At 37.5% G+C, this 11,551-nt stretch overlaps 1 protein-coding gene across 1 annotated transcript in view; it reads right to left on the bottom strand.

The window, feature by feature from the left end:
- LOC104623759 (A disintegrin and metalloproteinase with thrombospondin motifs 19-like) overlaps positions 1-6,437 on the bottom strand; it is a 26,838-nt gene extending 20,401 nt beyond the window's left edge. The window contains exons 1-2 of the mRNA XM_010290939.1: positions 6,313-6,437; positions 4,635-4,787 (exon numbers count right to left, since the gene is read on the bottom strand). Of these exons, the coding sequence (XP_010289241.1) occupies positions 4,635-4,787; positions 6,313-6,345 (186 nt within the window). The 5' untranslated portion in view covers positions 6,346-6,437. The remainder of the gene's footprint in view (positions 1-4,634; positions 4,788-6,312) is intronic.
- Between the last annotated feature and the right edge of the window lie 5,114 nt (positions 6,438-11,551).

Below are 11,551 nucleotides of genomic sequence, written 5' to 3'. Positions count from 1 at the left end.
CAGAGGCTTGTAGCAGAAAACCAGCAAAGATGTCCCAGTAGATTTAAGTGTGATGCAGATACCAGAACTTCCCATTTATGTGTGATTATTGTGTGTGTGCAAAACGGGTAATGTCTACTTTTAAAATCCTTTCCACTCTTATCTGTGCCTTTGCCTATTATTAAGGTTGCTCTTGTTCTGTTTTTCTAGAAACTAACATGACATTACATTTATTGCAGGCAAAGTACTACAGCACATTGATGTATATAAAAAAAAAACTTTACCTGAAACGAATGATGTTAATATTACAGAATTAGTTAGAAATGTACAAAACCCCTCCCCACTCTTATTATATTGACATCTCCAATATTATTTGCTTGAACTGCATTTCTGAAACAAAGACATACCTCATTTGCTGGAAACTAACTGTATAACTAAGTCAATATAAAAGTTATTAACATGATGCCAGGATTATTTTGACTTCTATTATTTCACAAAAGTCACATAATTTCTTTGTCCATAAATCTATTAATAGTGCCATATTTTGACTCATGGCCAGCTCTGTTCCATTCCTGGAATCTAAAAGAGCTAACAGTTTTGGACGGGGATCCAAAGAATAAAACCAAGGCTAATTACCTTGTCAGTAAAACTATAACATTAATACTATCCAAATTCCATTTTTTTTAATTGAAGGAGACTAAAACAGTTGAGTTTATTTGCTATGAAAATTTAAGGGTTATTTAAATGTTTAAGTACACAGTTTAAAGGTTGAATGCCCCGAGCTGTTGAATAGTTGGAAAAAAGTTTTTTTTTTTCCTGTCTCCATTTTCACATGTTCTTTGATTGGAACAGAAGTGAAGCAATCCTCATCACTGACAGTGGCTTTTTGTACCACTCAACTGGGAGATCTCTCTGTGACCTGTTGGGTTCACTCTGTCTCTTCCCCAAAGCTGCAGACTTGACTTCCCCCTGAAACACACACTTTCTAGACAGCACTGCATGTACTGTCTTAAATAAATAATCTGGAATAGGCCATGGATTCTGGGACTCAGTGCAAAAAACAAGCAGTTGCTTCAGATGTCCTTTCAGACTCACTGGAAAAAATTTAGCAGATTAACTTTTGTTCCTCATATTCGTTTCTTCAGGCTACAGACAAAGTGAACTCCATCCTAACCATTTGGACCATTACCCCAGATGTTGTTTTTGCCTCTTCTGCATCTCTGGCCTAACACAGATACTGTTTAGAAATCCTGTTGCTGCTGCTGCTTTAGTTTCTACTGAATGCATCCTCCTTTCAGCTTCCATAGCCAAATGTCTTTTTAGAACTTACACCATATTATACCATATTAGACCACTTCTCTGGTCTCCTATACACAAATATTTTGTATTTCTTCATCTCACCAATGACAGCTCCTAAATTCTACTCTGTTACCCAGTGTTTTGATTCTATTATCCCCTGACGAATCTCTCCAAAAGTTTCTGGCATAGTATCATGCAAATTTAAGCTTTTAATTATTATTTTCAAAAACCACTTTCCAAATTACTCTCCCTTCCAGAATTCATCCTGCCTCTCATGCTTCATTTATTCCACCAATGTTCTGAATATTCTAGATACTACCAAAAAAAAAAATATACACAGCTTCCTAAATAAAATACCCTAGACCTGCTCTTTGAGCACTCAATGCTGTTGATAAATTCAAGTCTTTTTTGGAGAATGACTTCTACAGTGATGTGAACTTCTCCAGTAAGCCAGGTAGATGTGTAAACATGCAGTTCGTATGCATTTCATTTCACCTCTCCCCTGCCTACTTGTTTATACGTAGATGATTAATTCCTCTGAGTGTGACCTTGTCCTTGTATAGCCTTGAAATGGATGGCAATGGGATGTTTAGTAAAGGACACTGCTACTAGTAAGACTAAGTTATGCCTCACCCTAAATGGCAAGACAGTACCTCACCTGAAGGTAGCTTTTACATTGTTAAGTATGGTATTCCAAGGACGGTGTTAACTGGGAAAAGGCAATGTAATTGGTAATGTTGCCCTAGGTGCTGGCTCCAGAAACTCAGTTGGAGCCTTTATTCTTTACTTTCTCATCACACTCAATTTTCCTCACGAGGGCAGGCACAGAGCCCAACTGATGTTAAGAACAGCAATGTTTAGCGTATTGAGCCACCTTGCTGACTTAAGAGCTATTATGGAGTTAATGCTGCATACAGGCCAGGCTGTACAGCATACTTTTAAATTAAGTCAGAGTTACAGAAGGATTGATGTGTTTATTGACTCTATTGAAGCTTGCAATTTTGGTAGAATTTCCTTTGATCTTGTTATTATTGTTAAAACATTGAGCAGAAGAATTATTTGATCTCTATGTGACTGTACCTCTAAAACAAAATAACTCCATTACACCAGTGCTATGATTATTAATAATGTTATCTTTTCGGTAATAGCGCAATTTAAGCGTCATTTAAAATTATGACTTAGGAGTTCAAGGGGAGCAGCAAAGCCAATAAGGATCACATTAAGCCTCTTGTTTCAATGTGTGAGAAGCGTCATTTAAATTTTTCAAGCCAAGTCTTGGCATTAGCTTGGGGGAACTTGGCTCTGATCAAAGGAACAGCCTTCTGTCAATGTCAAGAACAATCCTAAAGAGTAAAAACAGTGAACACAGAAGGCTGCACTGAACTTCTGAGTTAGAAACAAACAGTGAGCAATGATTAACATTTATCTGAGCTTTCCATTTGTTTCCCCCATTGCAGACATATTAAGATGACTTCATGTTGCTATGTACTCTAGCAATGGAACAGAACAGTAACAGGGAAAAAAAAAGGAAATCCAAGTATATTTTAAATTGAACTCATGTCTCAGTAGAGGAATTAAAGTATCTATTTTTTGGTATAAATCTTGGAAAATTTCATCTGCACAAGTCACAGTCAGGCTGTATGTTTAACTGTTCAAAAGGTTTTGTCAATTCCATATGAAATATTTCCTCCTCTCCTAATTTTAAGTTTAAAATTTTAAAGTTTAAGTTTTAACTTCTCCTAAGTTTAAAGTACAATTTAGGCGACAGTGTTACAGCTTTGCCTGTAGAAGGAAAGAAGAACATACAAGAAGTCAAGTAAATTTTGAACAGAAAGAAGTAAGTTCTTGTACATTCATCTATGACATGGATGATTGTGAAAAGTACTGAATTAAAGGATAAACCTCTTTTCTCCAGAGGGCATTGAGAACACGGTGTAACTGCCTCAGCATCCCCACACAGCCTCAGCAACTCTGATTTGAATGACTGCTTCAACGAAGAAAGCAGATTGTCATTTCTCCATAATATACTCCCTGCTGGTGCTAGTGCTAAATAATGCAGGCTTTTACTGCAGTTCTGTGGTATGGAAATGCAAATACTAAACTTTATTGCAAAAAACATCATCTTGTAAAAGTAACCCTGCTTCTGGAGATTAGTTCCTTCTGTTGTTTAAAAAATTGATGGTTATACTACTTCGTGCTTTTGAAGTAACTAAGGTGGGGGGGTATCTTCCAGTTTTTGTGAGGCTGTTCCAAAATATTTCCAAATATTTTAATTTAAATGATCATTACTGTAAAAAAAAAAAAGACACTATCCTTTATCTTTCAAATGTGAAAAAAAGTAAAGAAAATTAAATAAATAGTAACGTGATAGTGACAATTTGTACCCCATTGTTGTAAAATGGGAGCTCCCAAGCAGAATTCTACGAAACACTAGTTGCCCACAGAGTACTCGCAGCTAATTCTTGGAAGGCTGGCTAGTCATACACTGCTGGCTTTAGTCCTTGTTTCCAGCTGTTACATCACATGAAAGACAACTAAAAATACATTAAATACTTCTCCATACAAGCAAGTTAAAAACTGCTGCAATAATGTCAGGCACTGAAAGTAGAAGTATTGTGTGCAAAGTTATAAAGAGAAGCAAGGGGAAAAAAGAAAGATTACCATCTCTCTGCTAAAGTGTGGTCTGTGATATGGCAAGAGAAAACTTTGACAAGGTTCAATTTCAGTATTTCATCATGTTTTGGACAGCTGAAATTGTATCAGATGTTCAAGGTCCCAGTCCAATAACACAATCACAGATATAACCAATGTTTTCTGTTACAGTTTGGTCTATGCTTATGTACCTCACTGAAATCAAAACCCATATGCCAAGGAAATAACGTACTGATAGCTAAGTCAAGTGTTCAGAATAGACAGTAATAGATGCTTCCTAGATATTAAATGGTCTATGTGGAAATTTAATAGGCGGAAGGTGCTTCCTTATAAGGCTGGAGGGTGTAACTTATTGGAAACACAAATAAAATGTGAAAACATAACTTTAATGAAATGTGCAAACTGTGAGGTTGGAGCGAGCTGCAGTTTCAGGAGTTGTTTGCCTGCCTACTGATAACAGTAAATTTACACCAGATTTGCATGATATTGAAGATTAATCTCACGCTTTCTTCATATTTCTGGTTTTTATTTATACTGTGGTCTCAGTGTGACTAGATGTTTTGGGGGTTTTTTGTTTTTTTTTTTTAGCCTTACTGTTCCCTCAGCTGGGAGACTCCTACACTTCTGGTAAAAGCAATTCTTACAAAGAACTCAGCTTGCAAAATGTATTATGCTGTGGGGCACTCGTATCAAGGATGCCTCACCTTAGACCAGTCTCCCATTCTCCAGACGTAGCATTTGGAATAGTCCTCACAGTCCTCTGCTTCTTTAGGTCTTGTGGACAAAACACATTTCTTGCGGGGATTGGTGCACCTCACAGTCCGATGCCGTACTCCTTTACCACACTTTACAGAGCACTGTTGGAAAAAGATGTTTTTCAGGTTTCTAGAAAAAGTGATAGTTACCCCATTTTATCCCCTTCTAATGACCTCTGCCAGGCTAACATAAGTATTTCAAGACTTCAGTGATTTCTGACTTCCAATCTTCAATTACACAGACATTGAATTTGTTAAAAAGTAACAAATGAACAAAAATTCCTTATGGGGCAGAATGGTAACTGTTGCATTTTCACCTAAAATATATAGTTAGATCAAAAAATATTTGTTTAAGGAAAAACTAGGCTTTTGGGTAAGAAAACGTCTGAAAAGTTATGAAGAAGTGAGTGCAAAATGTTATACTGAAAATATTAGCCCACTTCTGTTCTACGAATGAAAGGAAATACAATGAAAGAAAATCTAAATAAAGTCCGTAAGAATAAGATATGAAGCAACTTCAGAAAAACTCCGCTAGTGTATAACAGAACTTTTTTGGGAGGGGAAAAAAAGTTAAAATGGAAAAGTAAATATTCTAAAACTATGCAAGAATCCAGACTGAATCTGAAAATTCAGAGTCACTGCATATACAGCATGTGAAAACTCCCTTCAAGTTGCACAGAAGGTCTTAATCTATGTTTTTTCCACCATTCTCACACTGCCAAAAATTATGCCATTTCCTTCTCAAAACATTATCACTGCTTTTGATCATCCCACGTCTTGCAGATCAAAACTCTCCTTTGCCAAGCTGATTATAACTGCAGGAAGCAGTAATGGCTAGCTTCCAGTATAATGGTGATAGTAGGAATGGCCGTGGGAAACACCTCACTCTTCAAAATATATTTATTGCTTACAACAACAACATGCTGACTTGTTTCTCATGTCTCAAGTAAAACAAACCAACTAAACAATCTGGGTTTCTGTCTTGCACCTCTGTAAGTGAATACCACTCTTCTCACAACAGATCTGAAATTAATAAGGTTATTTGAATAATAATTGCATTCTACAGCAATGCTTCAGGATGCAACATACGTGAAATAGTGTTATTTTACAAGCCTTTTGCCCACTGCTTGTGCTGTTCTTAGAAAAAGAGGTGAGAAAAGAGAGGAAGGGAAGGAAAATCCTCTGCAAGCAGCTCCCCTCATAGTCTCTCTCAAGCAGAATGGCAGCAACCATCTGCTTATCAACATCCTTTGGTACAAAAGTATGTCAGAGATGTTCCTACTCTGAACCCAAGGTCTGGTAACTGCTAAGTGATGGCCTTAATTCCATTTACCCCTAGTTACCCACAACCACGGTCAGGACATACTTGATTATACGTGCTTGAAAACTGGCCAAAATAAACTGTTCCAGGACATTAACTAGGTAAAATGTAGTAGTTCTGCATGGATGGTTTTCCTAGTCCCTGATGCCTTTGCCAAATTATTGCATGAGGACCATGAAAATCATTAGGCTGAGCTGTGCCACTTGCCGCTGAAAAAATCATATTCCCAGAAAACAGTAATCACTTTTTAGCAATCATATAGCATAAATAAACACTATAGACTGTTTTTATAAATAAATGCAGTACCTCGGACCAGACTCCTGCCTCCCACACAGTCATGCAGTCCTGGCCTTCACAGCGCTGTGCAGAAGCGGGCTTTGGCCCAAGGCAATCCCTCTCCCTAGCTCTGATCAGGGTCCCATTTCTGAGCTGCTGTGTGCAGGCTACTTGTCTGTTCTGTGTCCCTTTTCCACATGTCCTTGAACACGGAGTCCATTCTGTCATCATCCATCTGCAAAGAAATAGAGGCAATGCAGTAACAAGAAATCAGGAAAGGATAAGTACCATCACATCATCTTACTCTCTTGCTTACCAGTACACACATGCAAGACATACTTGCATTTTTTCTGTTTTTCTGTTTCCTTTTTACTTCACTTTGTTAATGGATTAATTAATCTAACATTTACATTAAATAAGGTGTTAATGTTCATATCATTTCATTTCCCAGCCCATTGTCACTGCATTTTCACAGTACTCTAATCTCATTATAATTCCAATTAGAAAAGCTCCAAAATACACGTGTTTTAAAGATGACAATCACCGATCAGCCTATTATTCTCTATCTATATGACTACTTATACGTCAAGTGCACACCATGCACGTGAAGTCCAGCATTCTTTGAAAATACTTAATTGCAAGATGGAATCACTCCTATGTGAAAGGCTCTCTGCTCTGGAAGAAATATGAAAGCTCAGACTTCTTCATATTCTTCAGGGTCAGGCCTAACTCGGGTTGCATGGTTTAAATCACAACAGCAAGGAAGGCTGACGCAGCTTGGCAGAGCCATATACCTGGAGAGCAATCGTTCTGGAATATAATTTTCCCAAAATGTTCTGTAGCTCCAGACTATGGCCATGTGCCCTTAAAAATCAAACAGCTCTGCCACTGATGCAGTACAGAAGTGTATCCCAGGAGATTTAGACTGCATGGGAGAGTTTTTAGGAAACTGAGATTTAACAAATCTGTTCCAATCTTCTGCCACTCATTTGTTGTAAGAAAATAAAACAGTTAACTAAGGGTTTTTTATTATCAGACTCAATTTACAAATCACAGCCTGTCAAGATAATTCAACAGAGTTTAAGGCACTTCTTCAAGTACCAATAACAAACAACTACTTGTGCAAGCATGTGCTTTAGTTACATTTCTGTTGAAAGCTAACTGTTTGTTTTGTAATAATCACTAACACTGTACAAAAACCTGGATATATGTTAAGGATCATGATGTCTTTCTACATTTCTCAGCACAGCATTTCTGAGTAGCAATTAGCAACATTTAAAATGTTTCATTTAATAATCTGGAAAGAGTATAGAACATTGAAAGTTTATAGTTGACAATGCCTCAGAAAAAGATCAGACTATTTAATTTCTAACCAGTAAGTGCACAGTGATGTTCATAAAATAAAATAAAGATCTGTTCAAGTATGTATATAATAAAATACAAATAATCCCTCCAAAGTGTAATGCACCTAGTCTGGTGAAGTCCAGACCTCAGTGGTTTGGTCTTACTTAAAACATATCATATCTTGCATTTTATCAATTTCAGTATTTCATCCTTCCCAAGAAAGCTATGTCTTCTGGTTCATTTTACATACTTTCTTCAATACTATTTGCATTTTATTTACTTTGTATTGTTTTCTTTAAAATTACCACCTTCCTCTCCTCCAGATGACTGCAGTAAACCTGTCCCAGTGCTTAGTCCTGGGGATGCAAACCAACTATTGCTAGCTGCTCTCCCCTCCCTCGAAAGGTGGCAGATACTTTAACCAAGCCCACACAATATTTGAGGACTTCCTTAGTAATAATTCTTAGCTGCCATGTGGAAACAGGATGCCAAACTCTGAAATGGGTCACCGTGCCAGCCTGGCCAGCCAGTGCAAGGAACAGGCTGCCAGAGTGGCTGCGGGGACGTCAAATGGGGTGGGCTTTGTAGGGCACAGGCTGTATGCTGCAGCTGCCTCCTGGGGTGACATTCAGTGAAAAAAAGATCCTCCTGCTTCTTCCACCATGCCACCCACCATCAGAATCTAGTCCCGCCTGTTGATCCACATAGAAAGGGATGGGGGGAGAGGGAGGAGAGGAGTGAGAGAAAGGGTCTCTATACTTCAAGTTGCATCAGTGTAGAAAACCTGATGAACAGGTTTTTATTTATTTACTTCTTTATTTACTACTTAGTGCATCCAGAGCTTACTAAGAGCTTTTAAAGGAGCGAAGCCTTGATTGAACAAACACTAAAATATATAATTCATTAAAAGCATGGGATGAAATCCATCTTTATATAAACAGCATTTACATTTCAATTTCGTGGTACACATCAGCCTGTGAGAACTCTTCCTGAGGAAAGCAATGACCTGCTTTATCGAATAAGAATTGATTCAGGCATGGTGCTTAAAGGCTCTTTCATTAAAACTCATGAGAAACAACAGCCAGTTCTACATTTTGCCTTATAACCTTTTGGATGTATGTATTTACTGCACGCTCATTACCAGAGGCAGTCATCTCTCTTAGCTCCTAAGATTTTTACAACTAGATATTTCAGTTTAATTTAACCAAATCACTATTACCTGGTCTGGCATGGCTGCTCATTGCACTTGCGGACTTGCGGTTCAGGTTTTGTTAAATATTTGCACTTCTTGTTGTCCACAAGACTGATATTCTTGTTCATAATCTTTGTGCAGGAGACTGTTGTCTTTCTTTCACCTAGTAAAAAATAAAACAGGCATGTGGGAAAAACTTTGTAAAAAAGGTAGGACAGAGGTATCTTTCTCAGATACAGCTATTTCATGTACAGTTTGAAAAGAACTGTAAAACCTGTACAAGAAAATCAAAGCTAGCAGGGAGCCTTAAAAGAGGTATTGAAGTGTGATTTTCTAATCCAATCTTTGCACACCACTGTCAATAGAGTTTTACTGTTTTACTCCTGTAACTAGTCATAGGCCAAACCCTTGGAATAATTGGAATCCTTGGTCTTATTGGAATAATTGTTTCTTTCTCAACAACTGAGGCCCCTGCATTGAGAAAAGCTCGCAGAAAAAGTACATGGAAAAGTACGTTTGTCAGTTAATATATAAAATAAGGAAAGGAATGACAAGTCCTACTGCTCTGTCCTTCTCAAGCTTAGTAGTTCTGCCTGGTTTAGCCGTACACGGGAGGTGTGACCAGCACTCAGCTGAAGGCCATCAGCACATGCAACCTTCAGTAAGGAGCCTGCACTATGCCCCGTGAACTAAAGAGGCCACATAACTGACCTGATCGGTAGGGTAATAATTTAGGAAGTTGGCTACTGCCCGCAGAGACCTACTGCACGTTCTGTTCAGAACCCTTGCCCTGATCGGTGGGTTGGAGCCTGGGGTCTCCTGAAGCTGGAAGCATTAGAAATCAGAATTTAACATAATACCTACCGCAAGCAGTAACTCGCAATGGGACTGGAGCCTAATTTTTAGATAACGAGCAATCCTGGAATTAATGACTTCACTTAGTAGAAAATAGGTTCATAACCATTTGTTCCCATGGTTACATTTTAACACTCTGGTTCTAACTGGAAGTTTACCAACAAGCAGAGTGCGTGCAGGAGCAGGGCAGACGGAAGCATGCGATGTCCACCAGCGGTCAGAAATGTGGCTGCGGATGGAGCAGTTAAGTTGTAAAGGCACATTATGTGTGTGACCGCAGCTGGCGTTTCGCACAGCGCTTGTGTCTGTGACAGCACATGCAACTGATCTATCATCTAAAGCATCTGACATGTTTGACAATTCTTTCTGCATTTAGATACACGTCTGTGTATTCGTATTCTCTCCCACACAAAGAAAGCTTTTCTGCAACACAGGAGGTTGCAGACCACTTACATATATAAACACACATGAAACCACATAGCTTCATCAATAGTTTCATCCTGATATACACTTTGAGCACTTAAGCAAAAGTACCAATAATTTTATATTCTTTAATTAGATTCATCAAAATACTGATGCTAAAAATTGAAACACAAATATTTACCCAGGGTACAAGATGCAGCATTTTAATTTCATGATTGCTTCCTATTTAAGCCAAGAACTAATAAAACAGTTAAAACGGTTTTGTCTAAAGTAAGAAAAATGTTTCACTTCTATTTCAGAATATTTGCTGTAAAAATACCTTTTATGGAACTTTGTATTAACTCAGCTATTTTAGACAATAACATAAAACGAAGGCCAGTTACAACAGAAGAAGATGATAAATAGACATTACAATAAAACACTTAAATATTTATTTAAGCATTAATGAAGAATAAACTACCGACATACTGCATTTTAAGACTTTTCCAGATGATAGGCAGCTTTAGAAATATTTGGGGCAATAATGAGAGATTCTGGTAGCATTAAAATTATTCTAAAAATACTTCAGGAAACTGTAAAAAGCATGACTATTCCAAGTAAATAGGAATGCGCTACTAAGAAACAGAGGATGCTACTAGCACCACGTACAAAATACCTTCAGGGAAGAAGCTTTCTTACCAAACCACAAAAAGCGTGTTTATGGAAACTATAGTAATCTGTCATGACACCAGGATTGTTCACAGAGTCAAGGGAGCTAAGAACACTGTGTTCCTTATGTTGCTGTTATGAGAAAGTAAAGCGTTTCCAGGCCTTCTTATTGAATCACAAGGTGCACAACAGTTTTCAGCACTGCTGAGCAGAGCAACCATGACTGTCAAGGTCATAAGCAGGAAAGACAGGTATCAAAAATCAATTTAGTAACCACAGTGTAAGTCTGACTAATTGCACAAAGCATGAACAGATCTCTATAGGTTGTGCTCTGAAGTATTTTTTCAGTGTAATTATCTATTTGAATAGCCATCTTCTAAACAGCAGTTTTAAAGGATTTTATTACAGCAATACTGTTCATGTTCCAATATTTGTTTTCATAATCGTATTTTGTTCTTCCAAATTCACATTTTTTATGGTTTATAAACATAAACATAGGAAAAATATCACATCAGCATACTAATATCTGCTGTTGTAATATTTGTTCCATATGTTTCTGGATCATCGTCAACTCATGTTACTAACTGTATGTATTTGATCTGAGACTGGGGTTCAGCTTTTCTGTAGTTTGAAAAGTTTTTTACAGATCATTTATCTTCAATAGTTCCAATACAGAGTGGAATGCATATGAACTTTCTATTCTTGTTCTAGCTCTTGCACTTGTATTTCTTCTTGGAATCTGTGTCCTGAATTTACTTGCTAATCTAGGTTTTGTTCCTTCACTACCAACTTGTTCTACTTTATTTA

The sequence above is a fragment of the Phaethon lepturus genome, unplaced genomic scaffold (assembly GCF_000687285.1).
Source record: "Phaethon lepturus isolate BGI_N335 unplaced genomic scaffold, ASM68728v1 scaffold410, whole genome shotgun sequence".
NCBI lineage: Eukaryota > Metazoa > Chordata > Aves > Phaethontiformes > Phaethontidae > Phaethon > Phaethon lepturus.
This window is presented reverse-complemented; position numbering and strand designations above follow the sequence as displayed.